At 48.2% G+C, this 17,396-nt stretch overlaps 6 protein-coding genes across 6 annotated transcripts; 2 read left to right on the top strand and 4 right to left on the bottom strand.

Moving 5' to 3' along the window:
• Positions 1–63: 63 nt before the first annotated feature.
• Positions 64–1,775, bottom strand: T069G_04552 (cytochrome p450 domain-containing protein; the record flags this gene model as incomplete). The annotated part of the gene is made up of 3 exons (XM_056171762.1): positions 64–402; positions 458–1,567; positions 1,644–1,775. 3 exons carry the CDS (start codon positions 1,773–1,775, stop codon positions 64–66), a joined length of 1,581 nt encoding a protein of 526 aa, XP_056028620.1.
• Positions 1,776–4,095: 2,320 nt separating this feature from the next.
• T069G_04551 (uncharacterized protein) lies at positions 4,096–4,773 on the bottom strand (the record flags this gene model as incomplete). Its single annotated transcript, XM_056171761.1, has 1 exon — positions 4,096–4,773. The coding sequence occupies one exon, from the start codon at positions 4,771–4,773 to the stop codon at positions 4,096–4,098; it is 678 nt and encodes a 225-aa protein (XP_056028619.1).
• A 2,682-nt stretch (positions 4,774–7,455) lies between these two features.
• T069G_04550 (uncharacterized protein) lies at positions 7,456–8,742 on the top strand (the record flags this gene model as incomplete). The annotated part of the gene is made up of 5 exons (XM_056171760.1): positions 7,456–7,572; positions 7,652–7,720; positions 7,795–7,962; positions 8,007–8,137; positions 8,190–8,742. 5 exons carry the CDS (start codon positions 7,456–7,458, stop codon positions 8,740–8,742), a joined length of 1,038 nt encoding a protein of 345 aa, XP_056028618.1.
• A 192-nt stretch (positions 8,743–8,934) lies between these two features.
• T069G_04549 (peptidase family s58 domain-containing protein) lies at positions 8,935–10,140 on the bottom strand (the record flags this gene model as incomplete). The annotated part of the gene is made up of 1 exon (XM_056171759.1): positions 8,935–10,140. One exon carries the CDS (start codon positions 10,138–10,140, stop codon positions 8,935–8,937), a length of 1,206 nt encoding a protein of 401 aa, XP_056028617.1.
• Positions 10,141–11,901: 1,761 nt separating this feature from the next.
• Positions 11,902–13,480, top strand: T069G_04548 (major facilitator superfamily domain-containing protein; the record flags this gene model as incomplete). Its single annotated transcript, XM_056171758.1, has 4 exons — positions 11,902–12,163; positions 12,226–12,332; positions 12,393–12,976; positions 13,054–13,480. 4 exons carry the CDS (start codon positions 11,902–11,904, stop codon positions 13,478–13,480), a joined length of 1,380 nt encoding a protein of 459 aa, XP_056028616.1.
• A 188-nt stretch (positions 13,481–13,668) lies between these two features.
• Positions 13,669–15,902, bottom strand: T069G_04547 (fungal specific transcription factor domain-containing protein; the record flags this gene model as incomplete). The annotated part of the gene is made up of 4 exons (XM_056171757.1): positions 13,669–14,298; positions 14,383–14,784; positions 14,847–15,311; positions 15,378–15,902. 4 exons carry the CDS (start codon positions 15,900–15,902, stop codon positions 13,669–13,671), a joined length of 2,022 nt encoding a protein of 673 aa, XP_056028615.1.
• Positions 15,903–17,396: the final 1,494 nt, after the last annotated feature.

Raw genomic sequence — 17,396 nt, 5'->3', positions numbered from 1 at the left:
GGTAAATTTCATGGTATGAGATGATGCTATCCTTAATGGAACATCTCCAAAAACTTAACCCGTCTATCTACGCTTGAGGTAAATGTTCAATGGTCTCCTCTCCCATGCCATAAACGTACGCTGTGCGCTATGCCAATTCTCCTGGCCGGGAACCAGTTCCACGTCGAACCGGTACAGCATTCGTGAAAGAGTTAACCGGATCTCGGAGTAAGCAAGATTCTTACCGATACAATCTCTCGGGCCGTAGCTGAAAGGCTTGAATACCGCGCGATTGTCATTATCGAACTTGGCATCGTATAAGGGATGTGATTTGGGTAGCCATCGCTCAGGGATGTAGGAGTCGGGCTCGGCGAAATGTTCGGGATTGTGGTACGTGACCTCTTGGAATACCGTAATTGCAGTCTTGTGATATGCGGTCAGTTAGCTGTTCCATTTGGTAATCGTGTATTCAACTCACTCCTCTGGGAACATATTTCCCATCAATAGTGTCTCCGGGACAGACTCGTGGAGGAGTCTCGTTGATAGGAGGGTACACGCGGAGCGACTCTTCAATGCAAGCATGGAGATACTCCAGTTGCTGTGTGGATGTGATTGTAATACTCTCTTCATCGTCAAAAGCAGAGCGGATTTCCTCGACCAGCCTATTGTAACTAGTCGGGGTTATGCCAAGGTAGAAAATGAGAGCTGACATGGTGGCAGCAGTGGTTTCGGCGCCCGCTCCAATAAGAATAGTAGCTGAAGCCAGAAGCTCCAACCCGACAAAGCTTGATTCGCCGTCGTGGTTCTTTTTGAGCATATAGGACGTAAAGTCTCGATAACCTTCAATGGCATAGTCGCCCAAATTAATGCGCTCTATTGTCCTTTGGACAGAATCATTTTTATCCTTCTCATTGTTGGTGATGTCTCGAATCAAGTGAAGTCCCTTGACAATTTCGAAGGCATAAGGAACTTGAGAAAGAAAATGAGCGTAGGATCTGCCACGAAACCCTCTGAAAAACTCAGATATCCAAGGATGAGAGCCGTTCTCAAGGCAGTTGAATGACTTTGAGTGAGTGAGATGGCCAATGACGTCGAACGTGGTGAAGTTGAACCAGTCGTTGACATCAAAGCTTTTCCCAGCTTCAGACTTTTCAGTGAAACGCTCCATGAGAAGATTTATGTAACTCTGTATGATCGGCCCTTGATCTCTCAATGCACTATCGCTGAATGCATGGCCCAGTTGTCGACGCTGTCGCCTATGCATGTCTTTGGGAGCCCCAATTATAGATATGGTGTCCCCTGCAAATAGAAAACCCGGTAGCTTCCCATACTCTTCTTTATCGGTCTTGTGTCCAAACACTTCGGGCCAAGCGATAGATCCATCAACTGCCAGATGATTCGGGCCAACGCGTATGATGGGACCATACTTGCGATGGAGTTTCTTCATTGTATGATGCATGCGGCCGGAGAGAAAAGTACCGTACGTGTAGGGGAGATAGAAAGCGGCCATATGAGTTGGGCCGGGGAATTTGGATAGCGGGTGAAACCAGACATTATGGACAATAATGGCCATACGATAAATAAAGAACTGAGCATTGGCAGGTCAGTACTGGAATACTCATGGCTGCTTGGAGAATCGCATGACATATGGAACTTAGACTGACCAATACAGTAAGGATACCCAGTAATTGGATAACAGTCTCACGATTCAAGTCTTCGACGACTTTGTGCATGAAGCCTTGTACTTGAGGAAGGGCCGGAACTGGCTTTTTAGCATATGTAAATAAAGTTTCCATGATGTTGTCGCGATCTGTGGTATGGATTTGTATGGGGGGAGATGCTATTGAGGGGATGATGCCCGGTTCTGTGAAGACACCTCGCTGCATTTGTACTTTTTCATTTTGCATCCTTCATATTTGCTTTTTACTTGGCTGATGATAGCTGAGACATGTCTTTCAGCTCTCAGCCCCTCTTCATTCAAGTATCTGAACATGGAGGGGTGAGGCGGAGTACTGCACTGCAGTGTAGTTACAAGGGTCAACCATCCCAACTTGATATCGCCGAGTATGTAATTGTAAATTGAACACGACACCAAACTCTCATTGGGAGTTTTTACCGAACCTGGCGATCTAAGTTTCTCCTGGGAGGCTTGGACTACCCCGGCCATTTCGTAGCTGATCCAGATTCTACAGGGATTGGCTGATTCAACACCGAACGAGTTTAATCCTGGAAGGTGTTCGTCTTGAGTTACATCTACTTACATCTACAAGGATCACTGCAGCTGCGACGTGATTGTCCGTTTATGCATATGCCAGAGACAAAATATCTGACGCAAAGACTGATTTACCTGCACCTGCTTCATTGTATGTTTGGAGGTAGGTACATGTAGTAATAGCACATATTTGCGGCCGCGATAACAAGTCATAGCCCCGCGTGTTCCGATCGATCCTTCGTTTCTGTGCAGGGTTGTTGATAAAAGCCGGGATACTGGCTAATAGCCAATCCATTCACATACGGTGGGTGGCAGGCTCTCGACCATTGGCTGCTGTGATGATACTTGGAGTGTCGCTCTTAAGGCTCTGATGACAAACTGTCATTGTTCTGGGATCTGATATATGTCATATGACGCCAAATTGCCTCATACCGATCAAATGGAAAAAGGGCTAAAAGCAACATCGCATTAGGTGTGTGGATGCTGGGTCTTGCCTATCGACGAATCTTACTACGTGTTCATACACTCTGTACAATCGTGGACAAACCTTAGCCGGAGCAATATGTGTAGATATGCGCAGTGTCAAGACGCAAGGCTGTTAAGAGCATTGCATCAAGATATGTTTGTAAATGTTTGGTAGCAATTTACATGTGAGGTAATCCCCATGCTCTTGCCCTTCAAGTTTAATGTTTAGTGAACTCGGTGGTGTCTTCATAGCATGCCCATCCTTTGAGAAAATACCACCTTATGCAACCCCTGATAGTCTCGTCCCGGTCATCATGTCGCATAATACCTGGTCTGACACGTGGTGGTTCGGCATCCAGTTGGTGTGAGGTGGAAAAGGGAAGTAGAAAGCCGGGGTTGCATTCAGCTTCGGGTGAGGGGTACCACAAAAGGAAGCAACCGTGTGAGCTGCATGCGATGTAAGTCCTGACTCTGAGACATCACCAGCGTGAGAATTCTATCTATAGTGAATAATGTAACGGCCTTAATCTCGTAGTTGTCTTTCTAAGCATCTTGGTTCGTAGTCTATTTGCGGCTCGGGCTCTTTTCTGAACATAAAGAGTAGCATTATGCCAGACATTGCCACGCGAGCCATGCAGTGTGATGCTAGCCTCTCCCCACTTCAGATGGCACATCATGCTGAGAGAGATCCTTCCGTGGGGTGCTTTTCAGGAGCTAATACTGCACGTGTGCTGCTACTGTATCCTCCGAATGCTGCAAATATGAGAGAATATCCTTGCAAGCCATGTTGCTGAGCTCCGTACTGGTCCGACTTCTGACGGGTGAGCCCACCTTCCTTGGAAGAAAAAACAACACCTGTAATGCCCCATCAGGCCGGAAATGCCATTTTTTGCAGTTGGGAATTAGAGCCTTGCATATAGCCATCGGCTTTATACAAGTTGTTAAGCAGAAGTGTACGCTCTTGTGGGTATAAGCCTGCCTTCTAACTTCCCGAATAGCTAAGATTGCTTTGTCTCCCAACAACAGAGTCCGTGAATCTCCCCGTATGCAAGGGAGCGGACCATCTTGTCAGATACCAAGGTAACATGGCGGCAAATTCCCACGTGCGTTATATATTGGTATTATCCATTCATTGTAACAGCGGTCGAAAGAAAGTTTCCGTCCGGCGTCAATTTCAGCTCGGGAATATCTATTCAGTACCCCGTACACTCAAAGTAAACTACTCTATCCCATCTTGTTAATATGAATATCGCGTGGGCGGGTTACATTGACCAGCGAACCACACGTGGGTATATCTCTCGAGTGCGCCGGAAACCCTGAAGTCAACTGCAGTTTCATGCCATCACGGGCATTTCAATCAACCCGACTCAATGCCTTCTAAACCGGAGACATCACCCAGACGAGAAGGCAGAAGCAAACAATGCCACGTTGTGTGGGATTTATTTCGCCCGCAGGTCATCGGGGGTATCAGGCTGATTCTGCCAGTGCGCCTTAATGATAGCCGGATGCTTGCTTAGCTTTTCGCTGATCTTGGTGATGATTGGGAAGGCGTCGACATCAACGCCGTATCTCTGAGCATTCCACACAGCCGGCAGCAGACATACATCTGCCAAGGTAATTTCATCGCCCACAGAGTACTCGCCGGCCCAATCCTTGACAGCGCTTTCATAGGCCTCGAGGATTTCCGTCATAATCTCCTTGTTCCATTGCTCTGCGTTGGCCCCCATTGCCCTGAGCCGCTTCATGATCTTCATGTTTGTGACTGGCTGCAGGTCGCAGGCGATGATGCCAGCCAGAGCACGTGTGGCTGCCCTCGCTTCAGGATTCGACGTGGGCGGCAAGATGTGATGGCCTTGGGGGTGTGTTTCCTCCAAGAATTCAATGGCAGCCACCGATTGGCCGATTTTGAAGACACTCCCATCACCCGCAGTGCGAATCAGCAAAGGCACAGTAGCTGTTGGGTTGCGGGCCTTGTGTTCGCTGGTGAGGTGCTCGTTTTTGAGGAGGTTGACTGGTATTAGCTCATACTCTATGCCCTTAAGGTTCAGCACCATTCGGAGCCGAGCAGAGCAAGAAGAGCGAAAATAGCTATAGATTGTGTATGTAGGATCCGACATGGTGACGGGTGATAGGCTCACTTTATTGTATGTGAGGGCGGGGTTGATGGTGTGTATAAACAGACAGTCGAGTTCAAGGCGCAACAGCTCAGCAGATGTCAATGGGCTGATGAATTGACCAAACTGAATTGGACTTGCGGGACTTAAAGTGCTGTAAAAGAAAACCAGTTGAGCTTGAAGTTTGATCTGTTGACGATCCAAACAACTTGAGTGATGGTTTCCTCTTGAATTTGAGCCTGGAGGCGTCGCGCGGAAACGAGCCGCAAGCCGATTCCGGGGCCCCGCCAACTAAAACATCCGCCGATAGCCTTTCTGGACCGAGACATTTTGAGCTTATAGCGGGCCGATCTCTCTGGTAGTGTCTAGTTCTAACGCGAGTGGGCAAACAGTACCCATGCTGTTTGAGTTGGTTATAATCGAATCCACATTTATCTTTGAGAGAAAATGTCTCGATCAGTATTGCGAAAAGTCATTGAGACTCCGAAATCGCGAAATATCTGGGCTATTTCTCTATTGCAGATGAGATATGGATGTAAAATAGATTAGTGAATACACGTAATCATAAGGCCAATACTTGTATGTATTGTATACCAGTTCCAATAAAAAAAAACTAATGCTTCAACCAAAAGCCGTGATAATACCGAGGTAAGGTCAATCTTATCGCATGGAGTCTACACATACAAGTCAAATAGCAAAACGTCGAATTATCCATCGTCACGACATACAAAAATCCTGGTACCTCTGGCAGAAAACGGTAAGTAAAAGTACTATGTAGCCCAGTTGGCTGGAATAACCCGGAAATACTTGGCCCAAGGATGGGGTTGTACAGGATGGTGTTGTAACAACAGCAGCGAGGGATGCGTGGGAACTGCACTTACAAGGCAACACTTGCTATTGCGTTTGCAGTACTCAAGCGAAAGATTTTACGCAGTGGGCTACGAATAGAGTAGGTTGTTGGTAACAGCCATCAGATGCCTCAAGGACCGGATCTACAGTGCCGTTTAGATACATCAGCTTCGGGTTTCTCAAGATCAATTGCCCATGATGATAACGATTCTGGCAGCCTTTGAGAAAAGAAAAGAAAAACAAAAGACGAGAGGGAAGCAAAACTTTTAGCGCTTATTGATCAAATACGCGCAAAAATTTGGACTCTACGTGACTAAATATAAACATATTCCGGGCGGCTGGATCCGTAGTCTTATTGTGCATGTCACTGGCGGGTCGAACTTCCCCCCTTTGGCGTTTTGCAACAAAATTTCCAGTAAAGGGTTAAAGCGATTTGAAGCTCTCATTGAACCATGCGGCAATCGTTGAGGCTTCCAGGGCAAATATGGGGAAGGAAAAAAAAATAGGAAAAAAGAAGCTCTACTGCACCATTCGGCCACATAATTCATCCGCCTTACGCTTCCCCGCTCGTCCCTTCAACACCACTCTCTACCCAGCCAATGTGATTTGCGGCTTCACATCCGCGATGAATACCTGAATTGGCCACCTCTTGAGCTTGGAATCATGCTGTTTAGGTGCTCACGCTCAATGGCTACAAGTAGACGAATATCTTGGCCTACGAAACCGGTGTGAAGCAGATTAATTAAATTATATTAACTTGTACTTTGCTAACTCCTCCTCAGCCAGTTTATCATGCGGTAGTTGGCGCTATCTTTTCAGCTGGCTAGCCGCCGCTGGCAAAATAGCACTAGAAAACAAAAACCATGGTTTTTATCATTATGCGAAAACCCCAGATCTTCTCATCCACGTCACAATCTCAAGAGGTCTACAGAGTAGATAGATGATTCTCATTTGATGCTCATGGCAGGATTCATGGGTTGGGAAACAAGTCATACGAGTACGTCTGGATGCCTTGTCCTCCGCTAGACGTGCTCCATTACGCGATATTCAAGCACAACAAATGTAATTACTGCTTGTCTAAACAATGAAACTTTACCAAGTGAAGCAATCACAGCGTCGATCTCAAGCTTGGATTGCAGCCTGGTAGGAAGTAGTGGCAGTCCAAAGGCATCAATTTACCCTAGCAGAAGAGAACTTCAGCCGCACGGCAACCCCAGGAGAGATCTTTTATGGGTCCCCTGTCATTTTGCGAAACCGTTGGGCGAGAGAAATACGAGTAGATGTGATTCCTGATGAAGGACCGCAGAGTCAAAAGGCGAGAGACAGACGAAGAGTTCGTCGATATGTACAGCGTGGGAAGCAAATCAGGGCTCAAGTGGTTATTATTTCGCAAGGGAACATTGACTTGTATGCTCAAAGTGTATTTCTTCAACGAATATAACATGAGCTGCATGCGGACAGTCTCCGCCAACACATTGAGACCCGATCAGACTAAGTCTAAAAAGAAGACGCAAATTTCATCATAAGCAGCTTGAGTCGAAACAAGAAAATGAAGATTTTAAAAATAGTCATCTCGTGTTCCTTGGCGCGGCTAACGGTCACGCTCCCAATGGTTAGCTGCTCAACCTAATAGGCAGTCATGATGTCGACTATGCACCATTGCAGTAGTCTTAACAGCTCAAGGGTCTTAGCTCTAGCTTCATCGACGAGTCCGCCAAAAGACGGAAGAATTTTAAAATGGACGGATTTCCGCCGTTGCTTACTCGGTTCTTCAGTAGATTCTTACCGATCAAATCTTCCCTCTTATCCAGCCAACTTGACTTGGGAACTGACAAGATGCATTCCCGGTTGCTGTTGTTGTGGATTGCCACTGTTTCGAGTACAGAACTCTTTGTGAACTACGACCAGAAGCTAGAGGACCGGCCCAGGCTATTCACATTGGTGAAGGAAGAGGTTGGGAGATTGGATATACCGGCAAAATTCAACTCAAAGAATGATGATGGGAAAGTGCCGCTTGGTTCCGACCTGACAGCCCGCGAAGCCATCGACGTTTTACTGGGCAAGCGTCAATCATGTCCTCAGGGCTTTGGGTATTGTCCCAGTGAGTTTTCCCATGAAGAATAAGTAGCCAGCCCTATCGTGGATGATTGCTGACGGAAGATTGAATGGCCACAGGCGCTGGGGGATGCTGTGTCGCGAATAGCCTCTGCTGCTCGTATGGATATTGCCATACTCAAGGATCCGTCTGTTGCCCAACTGGCCCATGTGCGAGCGGCCAGACATGTTGCGGCAACAGCCACTGCATGCCTGTGGGAGATCAATGCTGTAGAGATGAATCTCACTGTGAACGGGGAAATAATTGCTACCGAAACCTGAGAACGAATCAGATGGTATGCTGCACTGATGAGCACTGCACGGCACACGTGGATAATGGAAAGACAACCTACGCGCAAACGACGACGAGCACACACACATATACTACAACTTACTACCAGTATTACTACTGGACGGTGACTTGGTGAGTACTCAGTGTAATACATGGGCAGTTTTTCGCTTACAGTTTTACACAGGTACTACTGGTACTACTATTGGACATACTCGATCGACATCCAGGCGTCTATCGTGACCTCTAGTCGTTCAACCACCTGGACTACATTCAGTGTCAAGACAACGGATGCTGCAGCAGCTTCTGAGTATTTCAGTTCCAAATCTGAGACGCTGTCTCTTCCTACACCTGCTGCTGCCACGTCTCTCGAATCCATAGCAGGGAGCACGTCGTTTCTTTCTTCGTCGCGACGCCCTAGCCCGAACCCCGGTCCAACGGATGAATCAAGCATTACCGAAGCACCTACTGCGCCGCCATTTAGCTTTCCTGGAGAAATTGATGGCAGTTCTACAAGCAGTTCTAGTAGCAGCACGACGTCTCTTCTTCATAATGGTGGCGATGATGGCCCTCCAAGCAACGGAGGTGGAAACGGAGGTGGAAATGGAGGTGGAAATGGAGGTGGAAATGGAGGCAATGATTCTTCTGGAGCGAAGCCTCTGTGGGCATCATCGGACTGGAAGACGGTCTGGGTTTTGGTACTTGGTGCTGGGACTGGGCTTTTGGCTGTGATTCTTTGAATGGAATTCGAAGACAAGTTTCACGGCAGGATATCGACTGGCTCCCTGAAGATTAACGCAGTAGCATGGAGTCTCAATCAGGATTTCACCAAGTTGCATTTATATAATGAAGTAATAATTAATGATCTATTTATCACTTCTCTTCGGCAGGCTGTCGCTTTATCAGCCGGATCCCCTAGCCCGGATGTGCCATCAAAAATCTGCCTTGATTGCCTCCTCCAATGCAACATGCTTTTCCAAGATGCTCTTAACTTTATCCAATGGCAGCGCGTCAATATGGAAGCCTTTGTGTCCTGTCATGCTCTCGGCCATGCACAGAACGTTGTATATAGCTTCCTCTGTGGAATCAGCGGCAGCTTCGAGCAGGGCGTTGATGGTCGAATCATCCACTGTCTCCGTCGCCAATGGGCTAGCCTTGAATGGATCGACATCTCTATGCTCGGAGCCGACTGTCTGCACTGGTATCTTGTTGGCTGTGCTGAAAGCTAAGAAGATGTCGCCGCTAGAGTTGTGCCCATAGCCACCAACTCGAGACAGACCTCCAGCGGCACGTTTAGCCAAGCGCTGAAGTTGAATGGGGCTCAATGGAGCGTCTGTGGCGAGGATGATGATGATGCTTCCGTCTCTCTTGTCTTTGGCGGCATCGTAGTCAGCCTGTGCTTTGGCTGCCTCCTTGCTCTTCTGTGCTTCCGCAGCGAGAATCCGTCCTACAGGAACGCCGGTGATGTGCAGGTGGTGAATTCGGCCGTAGTTTGCTTGTACCAGCGCTGCAACGGTGTAGCTCTTCTCGTTCCCCTGGCCATCAAGGCCTGGCACTACTCGGCTCGAAGTTCCAGTGCCGCCCTTGTGTCCTTGACACAACATGCCCGTTCCGCCGCCAGTGTTGCCTTCGGGTACTGGATCGGCAGATGCAGCATTGATTCCATTGATGACATGTTGTGGCGTGACTACAAACTTGGTAAGATCGTTGAGAAATCCATCAAAGGTCTCTCCTACGACGGGCGTAAGGAACCAGTCTACTGTTCCACCGGTACTGTAGTGTTCAATAGCATATTGATAGATGCCATTGTAACAGTTGCCCACGGCGAAACTGTTTGTCAGGACAATGGGGCTGTGAAGGAGACCCGTCTCTTCGATCCAATGGGAGCCGGTCATCTCTCCGGAGCCGTTGTACCGGAAAATGCCGGCGTAGCACGCATTGTTGAACCAGTCCTTGCGTGGGAGGATGGTCGTCACGCCAGTATTGACAGAGCCATCGTCGCTGTGGATAGACTCCGTATGGACTAAGACCCCAGAGACATCTGTGATGCCGTTCTTGGTGCCGGTTGGCCAAGTCCCGACCTTGAGACCCGGAACAAGGTCGCGAAGCCGAAGGCGAGCGGAGGGCGAGCTTGACATGTTCGGCGCGGAGATTAACTATTTGCTCTTATCTCTGTGTTCGTCTGCCAATGCTGACAGTGCGGGTACTCGGGTATCCGTATATTGCAACCGTTCGATTGCAATGGCTTGTGATTGATGCTTATTCGCAACCTTGCGGCTCGGGGAGTATCTCGACAATCAGCGCCGAGCCGATGAACATGACGGGCAATTCATATTATATACATTACAAATGAGATTCTTGTGCTCTATGATATGTTGAGATGAACTTTTGTGAGATGGACGGCGCAAAGAAGAGGAGCTTGCATAGATGACTCACGCCGTCGCACTATGCGAGTATTAGTCACAGAGATAAGTTGGCAGATCTAGAGCGTATCGCAAAATACAGTGTTTCCTCGAGCCGGCGTTCATATACGACTGTCGGTATAGGGATAATTCACCCCGAGAATCAAGAATCACTCTGATAAAACCTATGCCGAGGCTATTTAGGCGTTGCAGAGGCAATTCTCAAGATCCTCCCGGGTGCATATGAAAATCTTCCGTAGTTGACTCAAGCCTTGGCGCGTCTAGCCCCCAAAACTTCTCAAGCCCATTTTCGACTTTTACATGCTTACTTACGAGAACTTTACCCGTTTAACCTTGAGTTTAACAACACCATTGGACGATTACGTGTATAGACTTTAATCTGCATGGCATGATGATGTGAAGACGGGGGCGTTCCCGCGTCTCTTTGCCGTCTTTGTTCGCCACTAGGCGGCTGTGACTAACATCTGCAGAAAACACACTTTAATTCTTCAAAGAACAATGCGGGGTAGGTGTTTTAGATCTGCGCGGCGTAGTCTAAAGGAGAATTTTGTCCGCGTTGCTGTAAGGCTTGCTGCTTGTCTCAGTCTAGCTATTTCGCACATCATGTTGTTGTGACCAGTTTTGGACAACAACTCTGGGAGTAAAGCTCATGGATGCGGTGAGCAATGTGACTGGCCAGATTTCGTACGGAATATTACTAGCATATTACTCATATGTAATGCAGGGAGATTTCCACCTCAGTGTTCGAATCAAAATACTAAAAGCTGATTAACCCCCAGTCCGCAGCCCCATTATGGGCCGAGAGCGCTCGGTCGACCGAGAGCCAAGAGGAAAAGAAGCTAGCCGCTTTCTTAAATCCTTCGACAACAGGAAATTTTTCTTATTTGCTAATAGCCGTTCTGGTCTCGCGTTCGTCGCTAAAGTCGGGTCAAGCGGCATGGCTCATTTGTAGAAGATGCAACAGAAACCTGCATGAAGCCGCTGATTTTGGAATATAAACCCGTGACATAGTCTTTTATTATAAAGCAGAGAGCTCCATATCAATTAGTAAAGCCAAAAGAGCAAATAAGAGACCGATAGCCGTTTCTCCGGCCGTAGGCTCTTGGGCCATGTGCGACTCGCGGCGGCTTGGGGGCCGATCCCAACGCTCAAGCCCGCTCACGCCCGCTTCGGTCTCGGCCGCCTTGAAGGGCCGGGCCTCCTGAAAATCTCGTGTTATCGTATTGGTTATTCAGCTTCCTGTTGTCATTAGGATGACGATAATTTAGTGCCCGTGATCTCAACTACAAACCTTTTCACCTTTATATGTAACATGTGTTCGTCCTGAGGCAACCCTTCTTTGGATCTGCGACAAAGCAACCTCTTTGGCTGCAAACTGTGTTCCGGCAGTCAAAAGTCCAAGGAACGGATAGCCTATTTCCGACCGGCGGTTATTTACGATTCCCTCCCCCATCTGTTGCTCTCTGAGTCGCCGCCATGTTTACGGGTTCCAATTCCAGCGGCACCGCTATGGAGGATGCTGATGATGTCGAGCGTCGCATCGAAATTTCTGAGAAGGACGGCAACAATGCCTCTGACCGCGAAGAGCCCATTGTCCTGAAAGAGGAGGAAGATGCCAATTATCAGCCTGCAGCTGCGGCGCCCGTCGGTAGTCCGCCTCCGAACGGTGGCCTTCGAGCATGGCTTGTAGTTGTAGGAGCTTGGTGCACGTCGTTTTGTAGTTTCGGTTGGATTAACAGTATGTCTCCTTACGCATTCAATATGAAAAAGGGTAACTGGAGACTGACTTTGGAATAAAAGGTGTTGGTGTGTTCCAAGACTATTACCAGGCTACAATTCTCAAAGACTACTCGAGCAGTACCGTCTCATGGATCCCGTCCTTGCAGATCTTCTTCATGATGGCCTTGGTAAGCTAATTTGCTAACTCTCTACTGCGTATCCTATAATACTGACTATGCATCTTAAAGGGGCCAATTATCGGTCTGATCTATGACAAGTACGGCCCTCGCTGGCTCATTATTGGCGGAACGTTTCTTCACGTCTTTGGCCTGATGATGACGTCTATTTCTCACGACTACTACCAGATTCTCCTTTCTCAGGGAGTCTGCAGCGCCATTGGTGTCTCTGCCATCTTCCAGCCAGCTCTCAACAGCATTGCGACATGGTTCACCACGAAGCGTGGCGCCGCCTACGGACTTTTGGCAACTGGCTCAAGCTTGGGAGGTGTCATTTTCCCCATCATGGTCAGCCGCTTAATTGACGAGGTCGGCTTCGGCTGGTCTATGCGAATCTCGGCCTTCTTGATCCTTGCCCTTCTCATTGTTGCCATCTTGACGGTAAAAACGCACAACCCACCGAAATTCCAGCCCATAACTGTCAAGCGAATGGTCACCCCCTTCACCGAATTTCAGTTCTTCTGTCTTGCCATGGGATTGCTCCTCTTCACATTTGGACTATACACTCCGATCAACTACATCTCTGTTGAGGCTGCTGCTGCAGGAATGGACCCCAACCTAGTGCTATACCTCATTCCTATTCTCAACGCTGGAAGGTAAGTCCCCCCCTTAGGGCTACGAGGATTCGATCCCTCTACATAATCGTCTCTTTACTGACCATTCTTTTGTCTAGTTTATTCGGTCGTGTTTTCTCCGGTTATGCTGGCGACAAATGGGGTCGGTACAACGTTTTTGTTACTGTTTGCTATCTAGCTGGCATATTCGTCCTGGGTCTCTGGATCCCCGCAACTTCAACCGCCGCGAGAATCGCCTTCGCTACGCTCTTTGGCTTCTTCTCAGGAGCTTATGTCGCTTTGATCGCCGCCCTTGTCGTCCAAGTATCACCCCCGTCTGAGATTGGCTTCCGTACTGGTCTAGTGTTTCTGGCCTCGTCTATTGGAGGTCTTACAACAAACCCCATCTCCGGTGCCATTTTGGAGAGACCCATTGGATGGCTTGGCCCAAAGATTTTTGCTGGCGTCTTTTGCATTGCTGGGACGACCTTTGTGTTGGCAGCAAGAATCCACAAGACGGGCTGGAAGCTGAGAGCCGTCTTCTAAAAGGAGCGCACGTTACGTACATTATTAATAGCATACGAGTACGAAATTTAGCATATAGATGGTGTTTATGGGTAACATAGTTAGCATCAGTACTTAGAGCAGAACCACACATCAAAATTACATTTAATTCATTTCTATTTACTTGAATGCGCCTTCATCGATGGGTATATGAGTATAGTATGCCGCAGCTAAAAATAACTGGAAAAATCATGCAAATCTAAATGCAAATCCTCAACCAACGTGTTCCAATCGGGCATATTATTCTGCATTAGGTTACTCCAATCCACGTTCTCTCCGTCGAAACGACGAACATCCATGACCACTTCCTGTGGAGGATTCTGCATCTCTTCGTCACCGGGAACTTCGTCCATTTTAGATGCGGAGCTTGTCCTGTCGTTTCCGTTGATCAATGACTGTCTGGTCATTTCAGCCTTCTTGTGCAGTCTCTTCAAGATGACGGATTTCAGCGCCGGGTTAGACACGGCCGTAGAAAGCCTGACTTGTTCCAACTCAAACATCTTTTCCACAACAGCCCAAGCTCGCTCAACAGTAGGACCAGTCGGGCAAACACACAGGTGCCAGAGGACGTAGAGTAGCATGTGATACTGCGGATGACCATACATGCACCATCTATAGGGACCAAGGAGCTCGTCTCCCCAGAGCTCGAGGTGAATTTCGAGACACCTTAGTGCAGAAAGTAGGTTTGCTTCCGTAGCAAATGCGTTGCGCTTATCGGGGTTCTCCAAGATGGCAAGCTGCTGTCTTGTAACAAAGTCGATCTTATGCACCATGGCGAGGGCCGTTTTCATCGTCATTCTCTGTATCGGTATGACCGGGTTGCACGGTTTTATGTAGTGCTCTACTCGAGACCTGAGTTGGCTGAACATGGTACTCCTGATGACCTCCTTAGGTGTTGTTCCTGATGGCGTCATGGAGAGATTGGCCATGTTCTGCAAGGTCTGGGCCACTTCCATGCATGTCAGCGGAAGACTCATTTTAGTCCATCCACCGTGAGGAGGTGGAAGCTCTTTCATATCCGGACGAAGCTCGTTATCGTCAACGTTCAGTGGCATTTTGGTATCGTAGCCCGGAACTGTCGACCATGAATCAATACCGTGATCCTCAGCAGCTCTTCCATCTCTGGCCAGAAAATGCCACCACAGTCGCCTTCGGACTTCGGACTCGAATGGCGACATTCCCAGCTTAGTTCCATCTCGGTGAAGGCCAATGGAATGCGCCATTCTCAAAGCAAGACCGTTTAAAATCCAGATGCCTCTTCCGTGATAATAAGCCCGCGATGATGCCTGGACTCATGCATTAGTAACTTTCTAATTAGGGCAACCTTTAAAAGAAGACAGGAGCTTACCAGATATATGGCCAGCCCTTGCAGGAGCACGACTGTTGGGTTCTCCAGCATATCTGCCCCTGCCAAGTGCATCTGAAACTCCCTTTTGAATGTTCGCAAGGCATTTGGCTTGTCAACACCCAGAATGTGCTGAGCTTCCTCCGGCTCCAAGGTTAACGTAGTCGCAAAGTACACGGCGTTGACCATCGCCAAGACATCACTGGATACCGATTCCGGTTGATGGATGGCGGTGAAAATAGTGACCTCATCTGTCGGAATGTGCAATATTTTGATAGTGGCATCGACATTTTGTACAAATATGTGCCACAATTGCGTGGCACTTAACCGTGATAACCGCCAGCCTCTCTCCTTGTCATCATATACGGCAGGACTTGACAGCAAGCCCATAAGACTGAAGGGTGAGTCAAGATCCTGTTCCCTAGTCTCACTGTACGGTGTATGTAGCAGCGATGATTTATCTTGATCCTAGAGGAGTTGTCAGTTTAGCCTTGACGCATGCAAATCATTCCCCTGGTCTAAGCAAAGTCTCACCTCTTCAATGACTTTGGAGATGAGAAGTTCATTAAAGTACTGGCTTGAGGTGCCGTTTCTAATCAAAACCTCCTCCGAAGGGATTTCTCCAGGTTCCTGAGGAGACTCATGCGGGCTCACCGGTAAGCTCGCCGGCAAGCCTCCCGGCACAGAGACATGAGCATGTGGCGGCAATGACCTCCTCGTTGCATTTCCTTGATCGATGGACGATGCCGCCACGATGGTTTTCTCAAGGTCCGATATCCTCGAGGCAACATCCGCAATCGTAGCCTTGCGAACTCGACGGACAGGCTTGTCAGAAGCCGGATATGTGCACGTGAGGCGAGCCCTCACGCATGCCAAGCATGGTGTCTGTCTGTCACATCGGATCTTCCTCCGGTGGCAGAGCACACACGACCTGTCCGGCTTCCGGCGCGGGTGCGGCGAAGGCGGAGTGAGACCACGGTCGGTCGAGGCTGGAGGAGTGGTCAGAGGGAGAGGGGAATCAGTACTGCCCGGCCGGCTGGGATCTTGCGGAGGAGACATGTCTCGAAAAGCTGGGCACAATTCGGATTCAGTGAGCAAAAGAGTGCCCGACCGATCTGAGTGAGCCTGGGATAATCAATGACTTTGTCTCGAGGTTGTCGGTCTCGGTCCTTGCACAAGCACCGACGCCGAGCCGTGGTATTTTTGCCCCTTTCAGCTAGAGGCGGGAGAGCCGGCGATTTATTAGTAATTCCTGTTGTGCTTGTCTAGTCATCTTGAGAGCTAAGTTGCCAATCTGCTAGCATTGCTCCATAGTAACAGTAAGCAATACTGTGGCAGAGTTTGTTCAGCAGACTCAAGACAACACGGGACTCGTCTTCGCAATAGACCTAAATAAAGCAAGAGTTAGAATAAATAGAACGGCAACTGATCAGAAATCAAGTTTTCGTTGCACATAATAGCCTCATAGCTATATTCCATACCTCGGCTTTAAGTCTCCACATGCATGCTTATGCAACGCGGTAAGCCTGTCAAGGCACTCGAATGCGTCTCATCTTGCCTTTGACTGCCGGATCCCTTGCTAGCCTCCATTGCTTCGAGTTGGCCAGCAACGTGTTGAATTCTCTTGTCTTCCCGGTATTGATAGGCAGGCTGCCAATATTGACTGGCTGCATAACCACTGAACACCTCAGGCCATCAGCTGCTATCATAGTTGTTCTACCACAAATCAATTAGTATAATCTTCAGAAAGTAGTCAAGAGGAAATACCATACCGTCATTGTTATACTGTTTCCTGATGTGACTGGCCATCATTTCCCGATACCAGCCTTTCATTCCATTCTTCAGCATTTGTGCGGTGGTGAATAGCAGTAGCTCCCAAGTTGGAGAACGAAGAGTCCAAAACGCTCCAAATTTAGTTGGGGTATATCGTCCATTTTATTCTTCCATGGGTCCATGGGTTTGAGAGCAGTCGGGCTTTTAACAGCGCACTTGAATCGCACCTCGGTCCTGCCGGGACTCCAGTTTATAAGGACCTTTGTTTCGGATTCGGTTAACATATTCCGCCACGAGGTATACGCGCGATATAACACTACCTCGGAATGTCGAAATGACTCGACCAGGTATAGTCCTCGTACGAGAGGGTGCTCCTATTAGCACGATTCAGGAACAGCTAATATTGGGATTATCGCTAATCACTTTAAGAATGAGGGATTTCAATATGCATCAGGGGGTCAACGATATAAACGATTCCGTAAGATTCCACTCGAGGTACGAGTATAATAAGAATGATATGAACAAGAATTCATTTCAACATCCACCTACGCCTATACTCTATCTATCTAACCATCTATATCACGTCTTCATTTCAGACCGCATCGTATCTGAAGTAGCGATCTGAATATACTTATTTTCCTAGTTACCCTGGTAGCAAACATTCCCTTTCGCAGTCTTAGGTAACTGTTTACTACTTGTAAAAGGATAATAACGGCCAAGACTTTGCTAGAGTGCACCACGGAGAATCTCAGATCCCCCGGCAGATCATGTTACATGGGA

The sequence above is a fragment of the Trichoderma breve genome, chromosome 3 (genome assembly GCF_028502605.1).
Source record: "Trichoderma breve strain T069 chromosome 3, whole genome shotgun sequence".
Taxonomy (NCBI): domain Eukaryota; kingdom Fungi; phylum Ascomycota; class Sordariomycetes; order Hypocreales; family Hypocreaceae; genus Trichoderma; species Trichoderma breve.
This window is presented reverse-complemented; position numbering and strand designations above follow the sequence as displayed.